This window comes from Pantherophis guttatus, chromosome 4 (genome assembly GCF_059756535.1).
Source record: "Pantherophis guttatus breed Tessera chromosome 4, ASM5975653v1, whole genome shotgun sequence".
Lineage (NCBI taxonomy): Eukaryota > Metazoa > Chordata > Lepidosauria > Squamata > Colubridae > Pantherophis > Pantherophis guttatus.
In genome coordinates this window covers 64684569-64711057 of record NC_142066.1, presented here as the reverse complement: position 1 = coordinate 64711057, position 26489 = coordinate 64684569, and the positions used below count along the sequence as shown (strand labels likewise).

Genomic DNA, 26489 nt, shown 5'->3' with positions numbered 1-26489 from the left:
TTATTTTTGCTGAGAGCTTCTAAGCTACACAGCATTCTTTTAATAAATACTAATAATAATGAACTATAATATACAGGATTAAAGGAAGGAAGGTGAAATCAGAGGAGGAAGGAAGGAAGGAAGGAAGGAAGGAAGGAAGGAAGGAAGGAAGGAAGGAAGGAAGGAAGATGTGATGGTCCTCCAGAGGCTACTGCATTACACTCCCATCATTCCTGAATTGTGCTGTTAAAAGAAATCTAGTGCCACCAGGGAGAAGTCAAGTTGTGAAAGAGTGATTGAAATTCCTCACAAAACCTCATTATTTAGGTTAAATTGCCATGTTGGCACTTTGTGATAAATAAGTGGGTTTTGGGTTGCAGTTTGGGCACTTAGTCCCTAAATGGTTCACCATCACTGGCCTATTCATTCAGCCCACTCCAGGCACTTGATGTACCAAATGGGTCTTTGCAGTGTCATGGTGAGGAATATACCCAGTATTTATGAGGCAATATTGCTTAACTTTACATAGAGCTGGACTCTGGCTGGCCAGACTCTTTGGAGGTGATGGAGTCACATCTGAGCCTTGTTTACCATCCTAGAAGGAGTTCAAGCCAGTTGCTCTTGAGGAAGTGGAAGGGACCTTAGGGCTATAAGCATGGTATTGGGCTCATGCCTGATTGGTCAAAGCTTCCTAAAAAGTTGTATGTGATTAATGCTTCTTTCCTGGTTCAATCTAGGTTCAAGAAGGGTAGCTCATATCCTGAAAGAGGCAGTAGGGTTACATTTTTCTCAAGAGGCCATCCTTGGACCTCACAATATTAGACAATTTTCATTCGGTCTTCAACTTTCCCTTTTTAGGGAAGGTTGCTGACAGGTTGGTTGACTCATAGCTACAAAGGCCCTGGATGAAGCAGATTATCTGGATTATTTTCAATCTAGATTCAAGAAGGGCACAGCATTGAAACAGCATTGAGTGCACTTGTCAATGACCTTTGGAGGGCTAGGGTGGTAATCATGCAACCATTCTGGCCCTCTCTGTGGTTTTCAATACCATCAACCATGTATCCTTCAAGACCAACTTCAGGAATTGGGAATGAGAGGCACTGTGTTATAGTGGTTCTTCTCCTTCCTCGACTACATCCAGTTAGTGTTGGTAGGGGAAGAGAGTCAAGCACTGCAATGTGGGATGCCTCAAGGCTCGAGTCTTTTGTCTTTCCTTTTTAACACCTACATGAAACCATTGGGGTGGTCATCTATTGGTACAATGTCTGGTATCTAATATATGTGAATATGCTAATGAGACCCAATTATATATCACTACCCCTAGCTGGGCAGGTAGCAGGTTTAAGGGAAATGCAGCTAGATCTTTCCCTTAAACATTCCACCATATAGGAATTAAGAAGTGGGCCTTTTCTATGGGAGCTCTTGCTTTATGGAACACTCTTCTCCCTTAACCTTAACAAGCCTCTAAACCCCTAGCCTTCTATAAAGCACTGAAGACCTGGCTCTCTCATTATAATTTGGAGAACAGAAGAGGAGAAACTCCACAAAGAGAATGGTAAGAACAAGAATTAGTGCAATCACCCCTACTTTCCCTCCTCTTGCATAGAAATTATATACAAAAAGAATTATTTGTGTTTAGTTAGGTTCCATCGAAAACAATATGATAAATAAAATTGCAAATGATTTAAATATATTCTGTGCAACAACTCAATTCATAATTTGGGAGATTCAAACACTCATTTTTCCAATTAGTTCAACATCAAATTCAGATGACAATTATTCCTGTCAGTCAAAATATTTTTTTCTGACAAAAGTTTGATCAATTTGTTTACAGGCACATCTTAATAAGCAAAAATGCAACCAGTCAAAGCCAACTTGTAACATCAGTTTGCACAATACCATAAATAGTCACAAACGGAAGATTAACTGTTACCCAATCTCATAATTTTCTATTCGCTACCTACCAAATAAAATTCAGTTAAACCAATTCAATAAGCATATTATCGCTCTCCCTTCCCAGTATTTTAATGTGGTACTCTCAGGTTATGTTTTTTTCTTCAGTCAAAAGGCCATGGAATTGGGTTTGTTTCATTGATTTTGCTTCATAATTTCAATATTGTGAAGCCTGAAAAAAAAAATAGTGTGTTGCTACATTACCAGCCTATAACAAGAGGAGGGCCTGCAGGAACCTTGAGAGAAGGCCATGTCCACCATCTAAATACAAATTAGAAATTCTAGACAATATTGACTAAGTCCATAAAACATTGCTTCCTTCTACAATCTAACTAACTGGACCTAGCCAGTACACAAGAAATTTTATAAATAAAGTCAAACTTAAATGCAACAGACCTTAACTGTCAGATTTTAAAAGCTAAAAATCAAATTACAAATATAGCAAGCACAAAGGAGTTTTCCATACCTTGTCCTTTCTTTTGTTCTAGAATTCTTGTTTCTGACTTTTTTTTTTTGAGAGGAGATGAAGTGTCAGTAAATGATTTGGATGTAGAATATTTAATATCTTTTAATGATTCAAGTTTCTAGAAAAAAAATAATAAACCAGCAAATAAAATACCTGAGGATTATTTCCAGGGCTCAAAATCATAGCAGAAATACCAGTACCAAGAAGGAAAAAGTGCAACTGAAAGAACCCTTATGCAGTCATGTGAAAAAGAAAGTGCACCGTGTTTGAGTTCTATTTACATATTTACATATTAAGGCTTACATATTAAGATATAGTAAAAATCAGCTCAAAACAAAGAGAGGGGTACCACAAGGAACAACAGTGGATAATGGATGAAATTCTTCATCTCATGGCTGAAAGAAGCTCTTATAAAAATAAAACAAAGAAAAATACAATGAATTGTAGAAAACAATTTGGAGAAAAATTTGACTGGCAAAAGAAAAGTGGTTTGCAAAGAGACGCAAAGAAATAGAAGAGACAGAAAATATTCATGATAATTTCAACTTACACAAACAAGTGGAAGCAGCAGCAGGTGTCTACAAAAAGAAAACCAACAACTTAGTTGACAAGGAGGGAAAAATCATCTTGGATGAGGATGAAGAACGAAAAAGATGGAAAGAATATATGGAAGAACTTTTTGAGGACACTCGGGATAATATTGATATGGGTAATATAACAACTGGACCAAACATCACTATGGAGGAGGTTGAACAGACAATAAAAAATAGCAAAAACAAGAAAAGCCACAGGACCTGATGATATCCCAGTAGAAATTTTAAAATTGCTGGAAGACAAGGGAAGAAATTTTTACTGCAGCTCTTCAATCAAATATACGAAACAGGAAAGATACCAAATGATTGGCTAAAGACAACCTTTGTAACAATCCCCCCAAAAATAAATGCAAAGAAGTGTACCGAATACAGAACAATAAGCTTAGTGAGTCATGCCCCCAAAATATTCCTGAGAATAATTCACACAAGAATATACAACAAAACTGAGGAGTGTCTAAGTAACACACAATTTGGTTTCAGAAACAATCTTGGTACACAAGATGCCCTATTCGGCATTCAAGTTCTTGTACAGCACTGTAGAGATGTCAATCACCGTGTTTACATGTGCTTCATTGATTTTGAAAAAGCATTTGATAAAATTTTGTTGTTGTTGTTAGTTGTGAAGTCGTCTCCGACCCATCGCGACCCCATGGACAACGTTCTTCCAGGCCTACCTGTCCTCTACCATCCTCTCCTCCACTACCTGGAGTCCATTTAAGCTCACTCCTACTGCTTCAGTGACTCCATCCAGCCACCTTGTTCTCTGTCTCTCGTTCTTCTTCTTTTGCCCTCAATCTTTCCCAGCATTAGGCTCTTCTCTAGTGAGTTCTTCCTTCTCATTAGGTGACCAAAGTATTTGAGTTTCACCTTCAGGAGCTGGCCTTCTAAAGAGCAGCCAGGGTTGATCTCCTCTAGGACTGAGAGGTTTGATCGCCTTGCAGTCCAAGGGACTCGCAGGAATCTTCTCCAGCACCAGAGTTCAAAGGCCTCAATTCTTTCGGGCAAAAGTCACTTAATAAATGTCTCCCTTAACAAAACAAATTTTGTGCTCAACTGTAGTCGTTAAAACAAGAATAGAGGAAACTGATTGCTGGCGAAATCTGCTCTTCACTTGAATGCAAATGTGAGAAGAGGCCAAAAATACTCAGATAATACAGAAATACAAAGAGGGGTTAGACAGAGCTGTATTCTGTCGTCACTGTTGTTTAATATCTACTCTGAGTCAATTTTCAATGAAGCACTGGAAAACATTGATGCTGGCCTCAAAGTAAACGGTGTTCAGATCAACAATTTAAGATATGCTGATGATACAGTTCTCCTTGCATCCAGTTTTGGTCACCATATTACAAAGAAGATTTTGAGACTTTGGAAAAAGTGCAAAGAAGAGCAACTAAAATAATTGAAGGTCTGCAGATTAAAACATATGAAAAACAATTGCAGGATTTGGCTTTGGTTAGTCTAGAGAAAAAGAAGGACTGAGCGGGACATGATAGCAGTATCCTATTACTTAAGAGGTTGCCATAAAGGGGAGAGAGTCAGGGTTATGTAATTAAATGTAAATAAGTCAACTTATTTTCCAAAGTACCAAAGGGCAGGATAAGAAACAATGGAGAGAAGCAACCTGGAATTAAGGAGAAACTTCCTAACAATGAAGATAATTAACCAGCGGAACAGCTTGCTTCAGAAGTTGTAGGTGCTTCATCCCTGGAGTTTTTAAGAAAAGACTGGACAGCCACTTGTCTGGAATGATGGAGTCTCCTGCTTGAGCAAGGGGTTGGACTAGAAGACCTCGAGGTCTCTTTTATCTCTATTCTGATTGATTGTAATTGATTCTTTTAAGAACTGCTAAGAACCAGATGTAAAACCACAGAACACAAAGCGGGTGTACTTATTTTTTCACATGACTGTATTTATATAAAACGATTAGGAAAATGGTCTATCTCTTATCCATTTCATTGTTTACAAGAAAAAATTTATACTCAATATAGCATTAAATCGTATTTTAAAATTCAGGTAGTCCTCGACTTACAATCACAATTGAGCCCAAAATTTCCATTACTAAATGAGACAGTTATTAAGTGAGTTTTGCCCCATTTTATGAGCTTTCTAGGCACAGTGGTTACGTGAATCATTCCAATTGTTAAATTAGTAACATGGTTAGTAAGTGAATCCAGCTTGACTTTGCTTGTCAGAAGATTGCAAAAATTGATAACTTCATAATGGGACAATGCAGTCAATATAAGTATGAATCAATTACCAAGCTTCTGAATTTTGATCACATGACCATGGGGATGCTGCAATGGTATTAAGTGTGAAAAACGGTTATAAGTCACTTTTTAAAATGCCGCTGTAACTGAACAGTCACTAAATAAATGATTGTAAATTGAGGATTACCTGTATTGTTCTATTGCTATCTATTGTATCTATTTCTGTTCTAACATCAACAGAAAAATGTATCAATTTCATTTTCTATAAAATTAAAACCAGGATTTTCAAACACTCCACTATCATCTTAGTTCCCAAGAAACTCTCTATGAGGGAGCTGAATAACTTCAGATTGATTGCCCTGACATCTGTAGTTATAAAGACCTTTGAGTGGTTAGTATTGGCTCACCTGAAAATCATCACAAATCTGCTGTTAGACCCCTTGCTGTTTGCCTATCAAGCAGGTAAACTGTCAGATGATGCTATCAATATGGCACTGCAATCTTGCAACATCTTGAATCCCCAGGAACCTATGCACAGGTCCTTTTTATAGACTTCAGTTCAGCATTCAATGCCATCATTCCAAAAATTCTTCACTCTAAACTGATTCAGCTAGTTGTGCCTGTCCATACTTGTAGGTCAATTACTAGCTTTTTGACAAATAGGAAACAACAGAGGAAACTAGCGAAAAATCACATCGAGCAATCAGTGCCGGTTGCTCGATGTGTTTGTTTCTTCCATTGCTTTTCTATATATATATATACCAATGATTGCATTTCTAAGGATTCTTCTGACAAAGTAGTGAAGCTTTCAGATGATATAACAGTCATTGGTTTCATTTGAGACAGTGATGAATCTGCATTTGGAAAAATCACATTGAGCACCTGGACAATCACACTGAGCACCTGGACAACCACATAAGGGAATTGTCTGGGTTCTCAATGTGATTTTCCCTAGCTTTCCCTGTTGCTTCCTGGCCCTGCAATGTTTGTGTGCCAATGGGGCGCTTGGAAATGGAGTGATATCACTCCATAGGCACTCTATAGATATCACTCCATAGGCACTCAAACACTTTTCGTCCGGAGACTGGAAACTTCTGGGGGCCATGGTCTCGCACAATTTCAAGCACCCATCCACTTTTGCAGAGAATGGTGTCTGAAGTCCGGTGAGATCAGGGCACTCAGAAGCTTCCAGTCTGTGTTCAAAAAGTGTTTGCAAACCAATGGGAGGCCTTTGCCTCAAAGCCTCACTTCGGCATGCAAATGCTTTTCCGGCCAAGCCTGAAAGCCTCTGGAGGAGACTCAACGAGACTGCCGGCCACTCCAGAAGTGGCAGGCAGCCTTGGTGAGTCAGAGAAGCTGAGCAGGACATGCTCAACCTGCTCTCCCTCTGCTCTCACTGCTCACCAGGAACAGGCAAAGAAATAAGAGAGGCTGAAAAGAAGACAGCTCACTAGATCTTTGAAAGGGAAGGGAGTCTCCACAGGCCTGCTTGTGGAGATCCAGTGTAGCAGGATGGTGGGGGGAAGCAATTGCATGAGGTATCTGTGGGTGGGGGCAGATCTTGGGTGCTCTGAAGCAAGTGGCCTGTTCCATCATTAAGCACCCCATGGCCTTCCCCCACTCTGAGATACCTCATGTGCACTTAACAACCCGCACATTTGATTAGCAAATGCATGCTCAAAAGGAGGGAATGATCACAGTCAAGTTACAAGATTTACTCTTACGAATCCTTGGGTTACAAATATGGCAAGCTCCATTACATTTGTAACTCAAGGACTACCTGTACCCTACTCCATTCCAGTCCATTTCACTCTATGGTTCTGCCTTACCCAAATTAAAAAAATACAAATACCACAAAAACCTATCCAATCAAAAAGCTATACAAAGTATCAGAATCAACTATAGGTGGAAGCAATTTATTGAAGTGGATCTCCTCATCCCATTTATTTTCTATGATAATTTTTCATAAGGGGCTACAGTTTACTATTATTTTATTGCTGTCCTACAGGTTTTCCTGCATGTGCTGGATGAAATGGACTATTGAGATAGCCAAGAAAGCTTGGTACATGTGGATGCACTATATGTTTCCACTATTTTAACAATATATTGATTAAATGACAGAATAGCTGAGGAACAAAATCAGATATATTAAAAGTGAAAAATTAATGTATTCTTATTGTATTCTTACAGTATGATACACATTAAACTTCTCTTACCTCCTTGTGCTGCTTTCCAAGAGCATGTGTTTGCCACAGCAGTTCATTCTTCACAGTCACATTGCACAGAGAGCAACTTATATGCCCCAAATAGTTATATGTAGTCTTGCAATTAAGAAAATAAATTCAAAAACAATCTCTCAAAACTACAGCATTCTTTTAAACATTATTCTGAGAAATTACCACTGCAATGCAGCTACACTTTTTTCTGTGACTAAAGCTTGAAGTACAATTGCTATTTTTTTTCAAGGAACCTCTCAAAGAACCAAATGCAGTAACTAAAACAATCTGGTCACAAATTATATTTACTTTTTAAAAATCAGTTTGGATTAGGGTTTGTAAGCATTATTAAATGCAGACTTTAAATTCCCTCACGAGCCTGAATGTTATCACTTCAATTATGTTTTACTGAAACAAAATATGCTGCTTTTACCAGTAAAAATGCAGCAAATCAATAAACAGGACTTGCCATTTGAACGATAGTCCTCGATTTAGGACAGTTCATTTGGTGATCATTCAAAGTTACAACAGCACCAAAAAGTGACTTATCACTGTTTTTCACATTATGATTGTTGCAGTATCCCCATGGTGACATGATTAAAATTCAGATGCCTGTCATCTGACTCATATTTATTGCAGTGTTCTGTGCTTATGAGATCGCTTTTTGTGACCTTCTGATAAGCAGTCAATGGGGAAGCTAGATTCACTTAACAACCATGTTGCTAACTTAACAATTGCTGATTCATTTAACAACTATGGCAAGAAAGGTCGTAAAATGGGGCAAAAGTCACTTAACAAATGTCTCCCTTAGCCAAACAAATTTTGTGCTCAACTGTAGTTGGTAAGTCAAGGATTACCTGTAGAAGTAACTGATTGCTGGAGGAATCTGCTCTTCACTTGAATGTAAACTGGCCACTAGGCTACATTTAAGTATTTTATCAAATCCTTTTACTCTTCCTCAGTATAACATACTAAACATCCTGCCGGATTTGTTGTAGCAGAAAGGAAAATATACACAAGTCTAAGAACTAAGAAGGGGCAGCTTAAAGGAAATGCAAAAGTTTTTCCATCCAGTTAACCCATTCCTTTTTTGATCAGATTGCAAACTCTGACGTACGGTCTTGTGTTTTTGTTTCAAACGTGCAGAACACGCTATTGATTGCTATACTTAAAAAAACACACACACACACACACACACACACACACAATATGCAGGATAGCGATAATGAACTAAAATGCCTACCCTACAGAAAAAGAAGCGCGGAACGAGATTTAGTTTACTGTCACTTCCAGCGAGCAACCGAGACAGACAAAACTCAAAAAAACTCCCTGTCGCAGAAAGGTGCAAAAGGGGGGGGGCATCTCGCCCGAAGAAAAGAGAGGATATCTAATGTAGGGCGAGTCAATTTTCCTTTTCCCCGCAGCCGACTCGCGCTGTTTGGCTCGCATTAATCTCCGCAGCTCCTCTTGTCCCAATGTACCAACAGATCGCCGCGGTTCTCGGCCCGAACTCGAAGTAGCCATGACTGCAAAACAAAACCCTTTTCCTCTTTCGCCGATTTCTCTACCACGAGACTCAAAGGTAAAAATAACGCGATCAGAATTGCGCCATGGTCGCAGAGATTATACGTCACGCGGAGTCTTGTCTCCAAATAATAATTCTCTGTGACTGCTGTTTCAGTTTGGGGGGAAAAAAATCCACCAAGGAAAATGTAAATCTCTTGTAATTGAAGATAATGCCATAAAGAATTTTCTTAACATTAACATTAACATAACAGAACAGAACAGAATTCTTTATTGGCCAAGTGTGATTGGACACACAAGAAATTTGTCTTTGGTGCAGGAATATGAAGCCGAAATATTTAGGTGATTTTTGATGTATATTTATATTTTCCCGCCTTAGATATGAGGTCTGCCTGATTCTGAAGGAATGAGATTTGATATAGCTATAAGATTCTGCTGTAATTCACGTTTTATATAAATGGGAAATTACTATTTTAAAAAGTTTTAATAGATAAATAGTGCTATAATCTAACTAAATAAATTATCTAACTAAATAAATCAGCCCTGTTAGTGTTCTATCAGTGTGTTATGAAACAATACAGATTAACAAGACTTGAAAGGGACTTTGGAAGTCTTCTAGTTCAATCTCCTGACACAAGTAAACAATTGTATGATAAATAGAGACATTTTTTAAAGAAACAATTAAAACAATGGGAGAAGTTTTGGAAAAAATAAAATTTCTTCCATGTTTTTAGTGTAAAAAGAGAAAAGTACAAAATATTTTATACATAACAGAATAACAGAGTTTGAAAGGATCTTGGAAGTCTTGTAGTCCAACCCCATGCCTAAATAGGAGACTCCAGTCCATTCTGGACAAAGGGCTTTCTTAAAAACCTCCAGGGATGGAACACCCACAACTTCTAAAGGCAAGCTGTTCCATTGATTAATTGTTCTCACTGACAAAAAAAGTCTCTGTGCTAGATCTCTATTAAGCTTCCATCTGTTATTTTTTGTCCTGCTGTCAGGTACTTTGGAGAGTAGATTGACCCCTTCCTCTCTGTGACAGTCCCTCAAACATTGGAAGACTGCTATGTCACCCATGCTGTTCTATTACACTAGGCATTCCTGGTTCTCGCAATCATTTGTCGTACACTCCCTACTCACTCTCTCCCTACTTCACTCTCCCTACTCATCTTTGTTGCTCTTCTGTGAACTCTTTCTTATTATTCAGTTGTTAAGTCTTGCTCAATTTTCTGCAAACTCATAAACACCAACCCTCCCCCACAATCCTTCATCTCCGGGAGTTTGCCCAAACCCATGCTCACATCAATGACACTATTTAACCATCTCATCATCTGCTGTCTCCTCCTTTGCCTTCTATCTTTTCCAACATTAAAGTTTTTTTCAATGAGTCCTTTGTTTTTATTTGGTGGCCAAAATATTTGAGCTTCAGCTTCTGTCTTTCAGAAAGTCAGGGTTGGTTTTCTTTAGGATTTAATGATTTGATTTCTATGTAGTCCAAGGGACTCTCAAGAGTCTTCTCCAACACCATAATCCAAAATCATAAATTCTTTTATGCTTAGCCACCTTTAGGGTTCAACTCTCAAACCCATACATTACTACTGGGAAAATCATAGCTTTGACTATACAGACCTTTGTTGATAAGATAATGTTTCTGCTTTTTAATATGCTGTCTAGGTTTGCCATAGCTTTCCTCCCAAGGACCAAGTGTCTTAATTTCATGGCTGCAGTTGCCATCTGGAGTGATCTTGGAGCCCAGGAAAATGAAATTTGTCACTATTTCCATTTCTTCCCTTCTGTTTACCAGGAAGTGATGAGACCTGATGCCATGATCTTAGTTTTTTTAATGTTGAGTTTCAAGCGAACGTTTGCATTCTCTTTTTTCACCTTCATCAAGAGATTCTTTAGTTCCTTTTCACTTTCTGCCATTAGAGTGGTATCATTTGCGTATGTTAAGTAGTTGATATTTCTCCTGGCAATCTTCTGGCTTGTGATTCATCCAGCCTGGGATTTCTCAAAAGTACTCTGCATATAAGTTAAATAAGCAGGGTGACAATATACAACCTTGTTGTCGTCTTTTCCCAATTTTAAACCAATCTCTTGTTCCATGTCTGGTTCTAACCATTTCTTCTTGACCCGCATTACAGATCCCTCAGGAAACAGGGAGGGTGGCCTGGAACACCCATCTCTTTAAGAACTTGCCACAGTTTGTTGTGATCTACACAAGCAAAGGTTTAGAGTAGTCAGTGAAGCAGAAGTAGATGTTTTTCTGGGACTCCCTTGCTTTCTCCATAATCCAGTAAATGATGGCAATTTGATCTTTAGTTCCTGTCTCTTTGAAACCCAATTTGTACTTCTAGTATTCTCAGTTCACATATTGCTGAAGCATGGTTTGTAGGATTTTGAACATGACCTTGCTAGCGTATGAAATCAGTGCAATTGTACAGTAGTTGGAACATTCTTTGACATTGCCCTTCTTTGGAATTGAAATGTAAACTGACCTTTTCCAATCCTGCAGCCATTGTTGAGTTTTCCAAATTTGCAGGAAAGTGCGGCACTTTAACAGCATCATCTTTTAGGATTTTAAATAGGACAGCTGGAATACCGTCACCTCCACTAGATTTGTTATTGGTAATGCTTCCTAATAAAAGCATATCCATCCCCACCTTATATTACCAGTGCCAAACACAGACACAATAAAGCATAAACAAAATATAGTTATTACAGGAATGAAATGTTTGAGAAAAGCTGCTGGAATGACTAGAAGGGATAAAGTCAGGAATGAGAATATAAGGGAAAGAATTGGAATAAAACCAATATAAAATTACATACAAAGACAGGAAATAAAATGATTTGCCACCTGGAGAGAAAATCTGGGAATTCCATATCATATAATGTATACATAAAAAGAGAAGGTCAAAGAGCATGAGGCAGATCCAGATGAAGATGGAAAAACAACATCAAATACACATTACAACAGCATCAAATAAGAATGGTTGAGGTGCAAAAAGTGCAAAAGTTAATATTTTGTATCTTCTTTGACCAGTGGTGGGATTCAAATAATTTAACAACCGGTTCTCTGCCCTAATGATTTCTTCCAACAACCAGTTCATCAAACTGCTCAGAAAGTTAACAACCGGTTCTCCCGAAGTGGTGCAAACTGGCTGAATCCCACCACTTCCCTCGACACCTCAAGGCACCCTTACTGATTCATGTCACCCTCAACACATGCAGCACCTCACACAAACACGCACAACTACACCTCTATCTGAACCTATGCCACATAGACAACATCACCACCAGATGGATTTCAGCTGGCTGACAAACCATACTCAACGAATAGTCCTTAATGGTACTACATCCACATGGAGAGAAGTAAGCAGTGGGGTACCACATTTTAGGCCCAGTATTCTTCAACATCTTTATAGATAACTTAGATGAGGGAATAGAAGGGGAACTCATTAAATTTGTAGATGATACTAAACTGGCAGGAACACCCCAGAAGACAAACTCAGGATCCAAAAAGTTCTTGACAAACTTGAACAATGGGCCCTATCCAACAAAATGAATTTTAATGTGAAGAAAACAAAGTATTACATTTAGGCAGGAAAAATCAAAGGAATAAGTACAGATTAGGCGAGACCTGGCTCAAAAACAGTAACTGTGAGAGGGACCTTGGAGCAGTGGTGAAATCCATTTTTTTTCACTACTGGTTCTGTGGGTGTGGCTTGGTGGACATGTCATGGCTTGGTGGGCGTGGCTTGGTGGATACTACAAAATCTCCATTCCCACCCCACTCCAGGGGAAGGATACTGCAAAATCCCCATTCCCTCCCCTGGGGGAAGGATATTGCAAAATCTCCATTCCCATCCCAGTCTGGAGCCACCATAGGTGGTATTTGCCGGTTCTCCGAACTACTCAAAATTTCTGCTACCGGTTCTTCAGAACCTGCTGGATTTCATCCCTGCCTTGGAGTCCTAGTGGATGATCATTTGAATATAAGCCAGCAATGTGCAGCAGCAGCCAAAAAACTATTACAATCCTGGGTTGTATAAATACAGGCATAGAATCAAGATCACATGAAGTATTAATGCTGCTTTACAAAACCTCAATAAGACCACACCTGGAATACTACAATCAATTTTGGTCACCATACTAGAAAAAAGATGTTGAGACTCTGGAAAAAGTTCAGAGAAGAGCAACTAAGATGATCAAAAGTCTGGAGACTAAACCATATGAAAAATGGCTGCAGGCTTTGGGTCTGGCTAGTCTAAAGAAAAGAAAAATTAGGTGTGACATAATAGCAGTATTTGAGGGGCTGCCAGAAAGAAAAGGGGGGTCAAATTATTCTCCAAAGCACCAGAGCGCAGGACAATAAATAATGGCTGGAAACTAATCAAAGAAAGAAGCAATCTCAAATTAAGGAGAAACTTCCTAACAGTGAAGATAATTAACCAGTGGAGCAGCTTGCCTTCAGAAATCGTGGGCGCTCCATCACTGGAAGTTTTAAAGAAGAGACTGGACAGTTACTTGTCTGAGATGGTATAGGTTCTTCTGTTTGAGCAGGGGGCTAGACTAGAAGACCTCCAAGGTCCCTTCTAGCTCTATTCTATTATTGTTATACTGTTCATACCTCCATCTCATGTGCTCTTCCCTGTGACAACCCAATGGGGCATGGGTTGTATGGTGTATATTGTTAGTTTTGCCATTGCTAGATATTCCCCAGGTGGTGTGATAACTTAGTGATTAAAGATGTGAGCTTGTCAGCTGAAAAGCTGCTAGCCCAGGTTCAAGACCTGAGCAGTGTGACGGGGTGAGCTCTTGTCTTTAACCCAGTTCTCAGTTTGAAAGCATGCTAAAGCAAATAGATAAATAGGTACCACTTGGCTCCCTAAAATGGCTGCTGAACAATAAGAATTTTTATTTTTCCCGCCAACCATCTGCTGATTTTGCTGTCCAAACATGTGTTTTGGCAGTGCTGCTCCCTGGATTTGAATGGGGGTACTTAGGAATGACATATCAGGTCATTCTCTAACTGTCAGTCTACTATGAACTATGGAGGGAGAAAGCTGAAAGGAAGGGAGTTGAATGATTGGGGGAAAGTGAAACAAATGAAGCCAACTAATTATATTATCTAGGGACAGCAGCTCAAAGTCAAAATTCTTACTAAGAAGTAGGTTGCCATCTACTTTTTCAAATGCCTTACTGAAATCCAAGTATACTACTGTATGTCCACAGAATTTCACTGTTCCAGTATTTTAGTCATTTTGTGAAAGAATGAAATAAGATTTGTTTAGCATGACCAGTTTTTGATAAACGCGTGTGGGATTCTGGTATAACTTTGGTTGCTTCTAGCTGTTCGTAGATCTGTTGCTTGATTATCTTTTCCAGGATTTTCCCAGGTATTGATAGCAATAGCACTAGTACTTAAACTTATATATCACTATATAATGCTTTACAGCCCTCTCTAAACAGTTTACAGAGTCAGTCTATTGCCTCCAACAATCTGGGTCCTTATTTTACTGATCTTAGAAGGATGGAAGGCTGAGTCAACCTTGAACCGTAGGAATCGAACTGATGACAGTCAGCAATTGACAGAATTAACCTGCAACCACTATGCCACCACGGCTTGACGTCAGACTGATTGGTCTGCAGCTTCCTCGATCTTTTTTTCTTCATTTTTTTAAAGATGGGAACCACATCAGCTCTTTTCCAGTCCTCTGGTATTTTCCTGGTACTCCAAGATCTATGAATTCAAGCTGAAGCCATTGCTGATCCACAAATCAGAGAACCCTCATGCCTTCAAAAAAATAAGTAAGCATACTCTCCCAGTATATTACAGATCCAATCAGAAGGCTTGGATGACACAAGTAATCTTGGAGGATTAGTTTATGATCTGCTTTGTGTAAGGGCCTTAGAGAACAACATCCCTTCAAGATGTTTAGAAAACAACATCCCTTCCAGAATTCTCTTACTCCTGGACAATGTCCCTGGACATTTCCCACATTTTCAATTAAAAAGTTTCAATTGAAAAAATATTTTTTTAATTTTTTTAAAAAATAAAAAAGAAATTTAGAATTGAAAAATATTTAAAAATTGAAAAAGAATTTACAATGGAAAAAAATTAAAACTGAAAAAATAAATGTAAAACTTGGAAAAGATTAAAAATGGAAGAATTTAAAAATAAAAAAAAGATTGAAAAAATTAAAAATTTAAAAAAAAATATTAATCTACAGATTTTAAATTTAAAAATTTACCAAAATTCTTGGCCCTTTATGAAGTGATAAGCACTTTTTGGGAAAAACACAGGCTGTTTTCTAGGAGATGCATTGCTCTTAACCCTGCCTTGAAAGTTTATCCCTTTCCTCCTTGTCCACAAGTGTTTTGTACTTATCCTTTTCCTCCCTGCCTTCTTGCCCTTAGGATGCCTGGCCACTGCTGGGATTTTGAGGTATATTGTGCTGATCTGGGCATTCTACTCCACTTTGCTGCTGTGCAGCTGGTCCGCCACACTGCTCTCAGCCGCTGCTCTGGGCACTCCAATCCACTGTCACACATACATACATACATACATACATACATACATACATACATACATACATACGGTGTGTGTGTGTATGTGTATGATGTGTGTGTGTGTGTGTGTGTGTGTGTGTATTCACATATATAGTATCATATACACACACACATATTGCCATACACATATAATCATATATATTTCATATATATTCATACACATATAATCATATACATGTCATATACTCATACACATATAATGTGGTAGGAAATTTGTTGCAATGTAATACATTGTTTATTGAGTTTATTTTCAATGATAATGATAAAAGATATTTGTTTGATTGGACAACATCCATAAAAGTTATTAAAAAGATAGAACAAATAAAAATATTGAAACCACAGCAGCTGAAACGTGTGTTCATAGAAAGATATATTGAAATGTAGCAAGGGAAAAAATAATAAACAAAATAGAGATGGATTGTGTGTCTGAAGACTATCCTTAAACATGACCAGAATACATATTGATGAGTAAACAATAGCTAACATGCAACACTTTCACAAAACTCTGCTAAAACTAAAATTTTGAACACTTGAATAACTGTTCCAAAAACAAGAGCAAACTTTTTGCTCACAGAGCAGTTCATTATCTTAGTTACTTAAAAGAGCTTCATTCTGCAAGGACCATATTCTTTGACTGTAGTTTATCCATTTCTTGACCAATATTTCCTTCCACTGTATCACACTGCGCAAGAAAAGCCTGAAAACAAAAATAAAGACGAGCAATATTTGTCAAAATGTAATATTCTTACTACATTTCTAAAATAAAAATGATGATTTAATTATTTTAGTTGTTAATCCTACACTGAACACTACAGATGATTCTATTAGAGTATCTTCTTCCATATACCTATTATAATAACAATTTTCTTCCTGCCTTTCATTTTCCTTCTCCTCCCTAGTGTAGCTCCCTTCATTTGACAAAGTAACTGGTTGACAAACCACACTCAACATGTAGTCCTTAATGGAGCTATATCTACATGGAGGGAAGTAAGCAGTGGGATACCCAAGGTTCCATTTTAGGCCCAAGACTCTTCAATATCTTCATAAATGATTTAGATGAGGGAATAGAAGGGAAACTCATCAAATTTGTAGACGACACTAAACTGGCAGGAATAGCCAATACCACAGAAGATAGACTTAAGATCTAGATGGATCTCTATAGACTTGAATACTGAGTGTTATCTAATAAAATAAAATTCAACAGAGACAAAAGTAAGGTTTTACACTTAAGCAAGAAAAACTAAATGTACAAGTACAAATTAGGTGAAACCTGCCTCAATAGCAGTAATTGTGAGAGGGATCTTGGAGTCTTTGTGGACAATCATTTAAATATGAGGCAGCAATGTGAAGCCACCACCAAAAAAGCCAATACAATTCTAAATTGCATTAACAGAAGAACATAATCATTATGTGAAGTATTAGTACCATTTTATAAAGCTTTAGTAAGACCGCAATTAGAATATTGCATCTAGTTTTGATCACCATATTATAAAAAAGATGTTGAGACTCTGGACAGAATGCAGAGAAGAGAAACAAGATGATTAGGGGTCTGGAGGCCAAAACATATGAGGAACAGTTGCAGGAATTGAATATGTAGTCTAATAAAAAGAAGGACCAGGAGTGATCGGTAATTAATTCAATTAATTTTTATCATAATCCTTTTTGAAGATGGTTTCTGGAACAAAAGCTTACACATACAAAGGTATATAATTCTTACCTATTATTACATAAGAATATACATGTTGTATTAAAAAGGTCTATGTAATCAATGTCATCTATTGTAATGCAAAAATTTGCAAATATTAAATTATATATTCAATTATTTTTTATTCTTCAAATATGAATGTGCATTTAACTGTCATGAAATAATAAAGATAAGTACTTGCTGGACAGGCTTCAGGAACTAGGAGGAACTGTTTGCAGTGGTTGTTCTCTTATCTCTGCAGCTGTTTCTAGGTAGTGTTAGTGGAGGAAGAGAAAACTAGACCTAGGTCCTTACAATGTGGAATGCCGCAAGGTTCTGAACACTTGTCTTTAAATATTATATGAAATGGCTGGGTAAGGTCATTTGATGGCACGGAATGCAGTATCATCAGTACACTCTACTTACTCAATCAGTGTATTGTTTGCTGGTCTTTTATTTCTTTGGTTTGGACTGATTGATTGATACAACTTCATCCTTGGCCAAGGATGTGATGCTATTTCAGTACTCAATAAACTTGTAGCTGTGAAGGCTTGGATGGAAATGAAATGTCTCTTATTCAATCCTACAGTCTTGTTATATAAGTGAAAAAGGATTCTGTACTGGAGTTCTGTTAGCCTCCTGAGTACACCAGACAGGAAATAAGACTTGAGCTAAATCTATTTTAAACCTACACCGTATCTTGCATCTCTGAAGGTACAAACCTCTCAATGTCACTTTTAATCATTTACTATTTCTGATTTCTAATCTCTGCTTTACATGCAAAACACTCTAACTTTATTATAGAACTTACCTGAACTTTTTTCACTAGCCCTTTCTTTTTTTGTTTACTATCATTAAAGTTGTCTGGTAGAATCTGAGAAGAATAAAAATAAATATTAAAATTGTCTGGCACCATCTGAAAAGAATAAATCTTGGATGAGAAGTGAAATGTCTTTGAGGAAAACAAAGAAAGTCCAGTTGCCTCTTGAAAAAGTACCTGTGAGACAATCATGACCTGGATGACTGAGCATCTCCATAAACATCTTGTTATTTAAGAGGTAAATTGACTCCCATTATTAAGTGTTGAATTCTGGTACAGGAATAATGGCTTCAAAAGTTTTTCCCAACAAGGGAAAAACAAATTCCCTGCTCCCACTTTGTCTGCTGAAGAGAAATGTTAACATATGTATAAATGAAGACTTTAAAGAAGCTGTCAAGATAAATATTGCTTTATTAGAAATAATTATTCTCTTTCCAGATCCTATCAATATTCTTGAGAGAGACAGAAAAAAGTTTCTTATTTGGAACTTTTGGTGTTTTGGAATCTCTTTTCATGATTTATAAAAGCATTCAGCTAATGTTAACACAATGCAGCAAAACATATTTTTTTCATAAAGAGATGAAAATTAAAGATAACTACATGAGGCACGGATTCGAAAACAAATAAGAAAAGCACCAAACAAATGGTTTAGAAACAAGATTTCAAAATATTAATATCAGCCACTTAAATATCTTTATGGAGTCATTTTTCAATGAGCTTTTTTCACAAAATAGATACAATCAGGAAATTAATCCCATATAATGAAGAGTTTTGCTTTAATTTAAAATGGAAGTCATGCTTAATTAAATTCCTTTGATCCACAATTCACAATAGTACCATATTTTTTGGAGTATAAGACGCACCTTTTTTCCTTCAAAAAAAGGATGAAAATCTGGGTGTGTCTTATACTCCGAATGTAGCCCCACCCAGCTTCTCAGATAGAGATTTCAGAGGCTGAAAAAACCATCAGAAATGAAACTTCAGAAAAAAAGCCCCCAAACAGTGCTTCAGAGGCTTTTTTTCCGAAGCCGTTTTGGAGGTTTTCAGAAACAGAAAAAAAGCAAAAAAAAAAAAAAAAAAAAAAAAAAAAAAAAGAGCAAGGCACAGAGCTCACAACCAAGGAACCTGTTGCTAAAATTCACCTGTGGGAACAGCTGATTGGAGGTATTCCAGGAGGCCAATCTACCTGCTAATCAGATTTTTTCTTATTTCCTCCCCAAAAACTAAGGTGCATCTTATACTCTGGTGTGCCTTAGAAGCTGGGCGGGGCTACATTCGGAGTATAAGATGCACCCAGATTTTCACCCTCTTTTTTGGGGGAAAAAGGTGCGTCTTATACTCCGAAAAATACAGTATATACTAACATAATATTTAAAATATTCTTCTATTTACTCATTTTTAATTTTAACTAAGATACTCTCTACAGTATTGCCAAGGTTTATTTGTAGCTATTTTTAACAAATAGTTTAATTCTTCCTCCTTTCTATTGCTTCTGTTTCTTTTGTACACTGTTTCCTTTATTTGTTATTTTCTAATTAAGCAATTCTTCCTATAAGACTGAAAGATCCTAAATCCTAATTTAAGGATTTTACAGACAGATGTTTAATTTTACAGACAGTTGGAAAATGAGCAAAAGGTTTAATTCTCTTAGATCTGAGCCTAATCAAGATGGAAGAGTTAAAATCACTAGCTGGGAATCCCCAAGCTCCAGCTTGGAAAGAATGACCCTGGGTCATTCCATGTCAAGTGATCTGGGGATCCCTGCTCTACCACCATGGATTTCGATGAAATTTTGTGTGAACATGCACACATGTCCCCAATCAACGTTGGTAAAGTGTTACATGTGCCGATGCAATACTTGCGGAGATATAGGCATTTGTGTGACCCCATACTGTAGCCTTCTACAGTATGACTCTGAGGTTCCAGCAACTTTGAGACATAATATCTCAGGCAATATTTTGTTGAGAGAAACAAAACTTGGCCATCTTGTACAACTTTTTGCGCTCTATTAAATAAAATAATAAAAACCTTCTAATGAGCGATCTCCATCTAAATAATTTGAAGCAAAGTTGGCCGAAAATATTGTGGCTCGCAAAAAAGGTTAAAGTTTGGCTTTTTATATCTCTGGAAGGAAAGGTATGAGAAATGTGAAACTTTGAGTGTAATAACTTAGCAACACAAGGTTTTCAAATATAAAATTTCATTCTCCCACTGCTTATATTATGTCTCAAAGTTGCTGGAACCTCAGAGTCATACTGTAGAAGGCTGCGGTATGGGGTCACACAAATGCCTATATCTCCACAAGTATTGCATCGGCACATGTAACACTTTACCAATGTTGATTGGGGACATGTGTGCATGTTCACACAAAATTTCATCGAAATCCATGATGGTCGAGTTGGGTACTTTTCTGAAATCAGACCACTCAACATGGAAGGGCTATCATCTTAAGTTTCAAATATTATAGAAAGAAAAACTAGGACATAACTGTAAATGCATATTAGATTTTTTTAATGCAAACATTTTTTATTAGGTCATAAAGTATTATAAAATGCAAAATATAAAAGAAAATAAAAGCAGTGAGAGAGGAGGGAAAAGGGGAGAGAGAAGTGAGGAAAGATAGGAAAAAGAAAAGAAAAAGAAGCACTGATTTCCAACTCTGTTGCAGTAGAATAGGGCATTAACATCAAATCACAGCTTTTTGTTTTTCCATAATAATAAGAACAAGTCATTTCTATAAAGATCTGTCAATCCAATCTGTAAAACCCAGAGTCAAAGTTACATTCTTTTCCACATTAAGCACGGAATTAAGAAGCGGTTTCCATGTGGAAACAAAAGTACTTATGTTCTTTTCTGTAATCAGACTAGGTGGAGAGAGAGGATGGCTCCATGCAAGTAGCCAGCAAGCAGGCACGCACAGCGCCATTTGCGTGTATGGCTGGCACGCATGCTGCTGGTTGTGTAAATGGAGCATATGCACAATCACCCACTGCTCGTGCAAGTGGGAAAGTATGCACATTCACAGACTCATCCACCATTTCTGTGGCCTGGTTCCAAATGGCTTATAGCCCATTAATGGGTCATAGCCCTGGGTTTGGGGACCCCCCCGATCTAGAGACCTACAGACAGGATCTCACGGTCAGAAATGTTCAGGTCAAAGGAAGCAAAAGAGGACTGGAAATCTGACAGTAAGACAATTGAAATGATATGAGGTAGGGGCAGAAAACAATTATGGATATCTAGGGATATTCTGACTAAACTAAGAGATAAAAAGGATAAGTATGGGAAATGAAGAAAGAAGGTAATTATCAAGGTGTTTTACCATCAGGCAGCTAACTTCTAAAGAAAGAATGCAAAAAAACCTTGCACTTGCAAATGATGCTAAAAGCAGTATTTTTTTTTCTTTTTTGCCTATGTCAATAGTAAGAAAAAGAAAAACAGCAGGATGGACCTGCTGCTGGTTGTCATGGTATGGTATCAGTGGTGGGTTGCTCCCGGTTCTGTCCGATTCTTGAGAACCGGTAGTAAAAGCGGCGGGAGGGTCCACTCACCTGCCCTGACGTCATATTTGGCAATCTGTGCATGCGCAGAAGTGCATGTGCGCGAGTAAAGCGGTAGGTACGAATCGGTACTAAAGGTAAGTAGAATCCACCCCTGTATGTTATGATATTGAGATATGGTAAGATACTGACTACTGAGAGGCAGAGTTCATCTCCTATTTTGCTTCGGCCTTCTCCTCAAAAGGGAAATGTATTTAAATGGAATGAGGAAAAACAACTGGCAAGAAAGGAAATAGATATGGAACACTAGTTTATATGTAGTCCTTGATTTAGGACCGCACTTGAGCACAAAATTTCCATCACTAAGCAAGACAGTTGTTAAGTGAGTTTTCCCCTGTATTATGATTTTTCTTGGAAGTGTTCTTAATTGAATTACTGTTGTTGTTAAATTAACAACACAATTGTTAAGTGAATCTGGCTTCCTCATTGATTTTGCTTGTCAGAAGGTTGCAAAACATGATCACACTGTAATCATATACCAATTGCCAAGTGTCCAAATTTTGATCATGTAACCCATGACAATGCTGCAACAGTAATAAGTGAGAACATTCATAAGTAACTTTTTTCAGTACCACTGTAACTTTGAATGGTTACTAAACTTCTAATCCAACCCCTTGCTCAAGCAGGATACTACACCATTTCAGACACTTGGCTGTCTTGAAAGAGTTTGCAAATACCAATATACCTTTCTGTGATCTCTACAATTATGGAGTACATGCATAGTGCCAGAGGACTGGAGAAGTACAAATTTATTCCTATCTTCAAAGGGAAAAAAAAGGAAAAAGGGAAACCTGGCAAGTACAGGCTGGTCAACTTTACATCAACAAACAAATCATTTGTTATTTTGCAGTTGTTTTGTATTTTGAAAAGAATGCATTGTTTGGCAGAAACCTGCATGTGCTTAATAAGAATAAATCATTCAAAACCAACCAGATCTCCTTTTTTTGATAATAATAAAAAAAAACTATTTAGTTGATCTCAGAAACAAAATGGATATAATGAACTTGGAAAACAATCTCCCATTATTTTCCAATATTTTCAAAACGCAGACTGGACTACGTTACCTTAATAAACACAGAGCTGGTTGACTGACTGTACTCTGTGAGTGTACATCAGTGGCTCTTTATTAAGAAAGAGAAATGTCAAGTATGATATCACATGATCTTGTTCTAGGTATTGTGTTCTTAAATATATTTATAAATTTCAGATATGAGAGTGTTAGAAAGTATGATAACTAAATTTGCAGTAACAGGAAGGGCAGCAAAGAAAACTAGCAAGATTTAGGAGATCTTGAGAAGCTGGAACATTCAATAAACACTACCAAGTTGAATTTTATTTGGGTAGTAAAAATTAAATATTCTGTATCTCTCTTCCCTCATCCCATTCCACAGGACTCCACAGCACTTAGGCTTGTTCCCCACATGCACATCACTTTGTCCACTTATCATCTGAAGCTCTATGGACCTAATGTTAGGGGAGGACAGCAGACCATATGGCCCTGGGCCACGCAGTGGCAACCCAAACATGGATGCATTTGTCTTACCTGCTTGTAGGCGGGGCCAAAATGGCAGCTGACAGACAAACTATTTTGTTTTGCTGCCTTAATGAGATCTGCACAATGCTGCAGAAACTTCTGAATGCTCCAGAAAGCTTCTATGGTAATGTGCAGATTTTGTTAAGGCAAAAATACAAACAGTTTGTCCCCAGGCAATGTGATAGTGATCTGAAAGTGACCATCATTTTTGGGGTGGAACAAATGATGGTCACTTCCATGTCATTGCCGTGCAGCCAGGAATGAAGTACTTCATTTTTCTGCCTTAATGAAGTCTACATAACAGTGAATAAGTTTCTGAAAGCTTCATAAAGTTTGCAGAGTTATGCAAACTAGGCTGTAGTAGTGAAATGGATTGCTTTATTATGTGGCCACATGGGGCAATTCTAGAAGTAGTGACAATACCAAAATGTAATTCAGCCACTGGAAACAGGGCAGCTGCTTTTAGAATCATGCCATCCTGCTGCATAATCAAGCCCTGTTCTAGCCCTCTGGAAGGCCTCAGAGCTCTTCAAAAGGTGAGAAGGAGGGTGGGGTGGAAATTAGACTAAAGCCTGGGGGCCCCAGTAGGAATGGGAAAAGACTCTGTGAAGGGTAGAAGTGGAGCATGGGGCATCTTGGACAGTGGGGGAAGCTTTGGGAGGGCCAGAGCAAATGATTCTGGGCCTTTATTAGGCCTCCAAGAGCTTCCCCTGAGTCACCCTGTGCTCCACTTACAAACATGCATGTTTATTAAATGATTCAATGGGGAGTGCTGGGATGGGAAAGTTATTAATTGAGCTGTGTCATTTAATAACGGTTGTGACATGTGACTGTATCAGGCAGGCTGCATTACAATTATACCTGTACTTTGTGGAGGCCAGTAGTGATCCAAATCAGAGATTTTATGTTTTAAGTTTTAAAAAATAGCAGCTGAATAGGTTGGTGATTCATAAAAAACAATGACTGAAACCTAATAACTTTATAAAAGTTTTGAAAGACAACAAACATCTTCAGAATGGACTGACCTATTTAAAAGGTCTTTATTGGATTACCGGTTTACATTTTCGAACATTCCTTGCAATGATGAGCAAGTCCAACTGCAGTATCATTCATGGAAAGCATTATACTGCTAATTTTATTACTGTAGCTGGAACGTGGCTTGAAAATTAAACTGCTTATTGTGCAGACTTCGATTTTCATTCTAGTCAAAATCCTAGTCCTATTTTTGTGAGACTTGTTATAGCCATTGCACTGCCTCTGCAGGTCACAATTTGGTTTGGTATCATGTCTGCCATTACACTGCTTTGTCGGTGCTGTAACTCCCACCCCATCTTTCTCCCATCTCAGCCACACCAGCACATGCAGTGTTGCCATGGCCAGATGGCTCTGGCTTTCTCTCCACCCCACCATGTCTAGGTCCACTTACTTTTTACCTTTTTGTGCAGCAGCTGAGAGGCATGCCAAACAACTGCCTGGTACAGTGAGTCATAGCAAACACAATGTTTCTGATAGGTAGAACCAGCTTGTCTAGTCTTCAGAAATATCACATTCATTAGTTTTCTAGTCAAAAAAACCTCTTTCTAGCCTTCAGAATAATTCTGAGAAGAATACCAACCCTAACTCTTCAGAAAATTGTGTTTGCTAGTTTTCTGGCTAGAGGGGAATTCCTACAGCAGGCCAGAGAAAGGAAGCTGCAGTATATATCACTCATATATAAGATGCACAAAGACTATCATAAAAAGGAACATGTTTCTTCTAATTGTGATATTTCAAGGAGCCACTTGTGCATTCACAACTACCTCCATCCCCCCTATACATGCCTTTAGATACATAAAAAGGCAGAAGGAAAATCTAATAATTATAGCACTACTTCTTTAAAAAGCTGAAAAAACAGTGGCCACCTAGTTAGCTGCTGTCCAAGAAGACTGCAAGAATTGACAATTAACAATCACATGACAAAGTAGAAACAATGGTATATACCTGTAAGAAATACCATCTATCTGTAAGAAAGAACTGGTGGGGGCCACAAAATAGACAAAGTTATACAAAATGAAGAAACTAAAGTGGTCTGGAATTTTAGAATTCAAATAGACAAACAACTGCCACACAACACTCAAGACTTAACAACTGACAATAAAAAAGACAAAAAGGTCTGGATAGCAGATATGTCAATACCTGGAGATAGCAGAATAGAAGAGAAAGAACTAGAGAAGATAACAAAATACAAAGATTCACAAATAGAAATAAAATGACTGTGGCAAACAAAAGCAAAACTGGTATCAATAGTCATAGGTGCCTTCACAATAGCTTACATCCAGTGACAATACCTCTAACACTATCAAACATTCACATCTGCCTATTTCAGGTCTTTGGAAAGCTGGCAAAATGCCAAATCCAGTCTAAACATCTGGCTGAGTGTGTGACAAAGCAAAACATAATAACCAAAGTACCAGTAACTTGTTTTTCCTATGATGCTGTAGTAATCTCAGGAAACTGAAGATGGAAAGCATGATCTTCCCACTTAAACTCAGGTTTTGAAGGTTTGCTCAAATAGGTTTTACACACTGGTGAACATTCAAAGAACCATCATTATTTCATAGCAAGAACTTCTTGCTAAGAATTTACGAAATAAAATGGATGCCTTAGATTTAAATATATAGGCTATTTGCAAGGTCTAGGACAGTGATGGCTAACATTTTCTGGACTGGGTGTCCAAAGTGTGTGCGCGAATGTACACGCAACCCCGCAAAATGCAATGTTTGTGCGCATGACCTCCTGCATGTGTCCCGCCGCCCGCGCATGCATGCTTAACCCGCACACCACTGCCACACATGCATGCTTAGTCTGCACGCCCCCACCCTCCATGCATGCGCGGCAGAGACCTGAAGACCAGCTGGCCGGTGGGAGGCGCACGCACATGCGCAGCGGAGCTGAACTGGGTCTAGGTTTTAGGATTAAAATTATTTACCTCTGTTCTAAGAATGTTTTACAATTGTAATGGGAAACTCTAATTATGTCGTAATACCAAAAATATTTTGTTTGACATCAGGGCTAGATTCTTTTAGCTAACTATTTTGCCTAATGTTCAGAAAGAACTATAAGGATTAAATTGGTCCTTTAAATGTATATGTACATTTTCTTTACTGGGATGATGTAATTTCCCTAAAAGCAATTGTGTCTGTTTTAGCAATACATTGTTTAATGAAGAAATTTGTTTTTCTGCTCTACTATCTACTACGTATAGATAATTAGACAACTAGCTCAGCCAACCAATGAGGCTGACATTTTTAGCTCACATGGTGTATATATTCTTGATGATAAATGATCAGATATGTTATGGTTTACTTTATCTTTTATCTTTTTATTCTTAATTC

General features: G+C 37.8%; 2 protein-coding genes across 2 annotated transcripts in view; both read right to left on the bottom strand.

Annotated features, from left to right (window-relative positions):
* The window catches only part of ZNF830 (zinc finger protein 830), a 28946-nt gene extending 19941 nt beyond the window's left edge, over positions 1-9005 (bottom strand). The window contains exons 1-3 of the mRNA XM_034416343.3: positions 8805-9005; positions 7418-7517; positions 2402-2519 (exon numbers count right to left, since the gene is read on the bottom strand). Coding sequence (XP_034272234.1) covers positions 2402-2519; positions 7418-7517; positions 8805-8941 — 355 coding nt within the window. The 5' untranslated portion in view covers positions 8942-9005. The remainder of the gene's footprint in view (positions 1-2401; positions 2520-7417; positions 7518-8804) is intronic.
* Positions 9006-15729: 6724 nt separating this feature from the next.
* BAG1 (BAG cochaperone 1) overlaps positions 15730-26489 on the bottom strand; it is a 53255-nt gene continuing 42495 nt past the window's right edge. Inside the window, exons 6-7 of the mRNA XM_034416342.2 lie at positions 18013-18075; positions 15730-16214 (exon numbers count right to left, since the gene is read on the bottom strand). Coding sequence (XP_034272233.1) covers positions 16125-16214; positions 18013-18075 — 153 coding nt within the window. The 3' untranslated portion in view covers positions 15730-16124. The remainder of the gene's footprint in view (positions 16215-18012; positions 18076-26489) is intronic.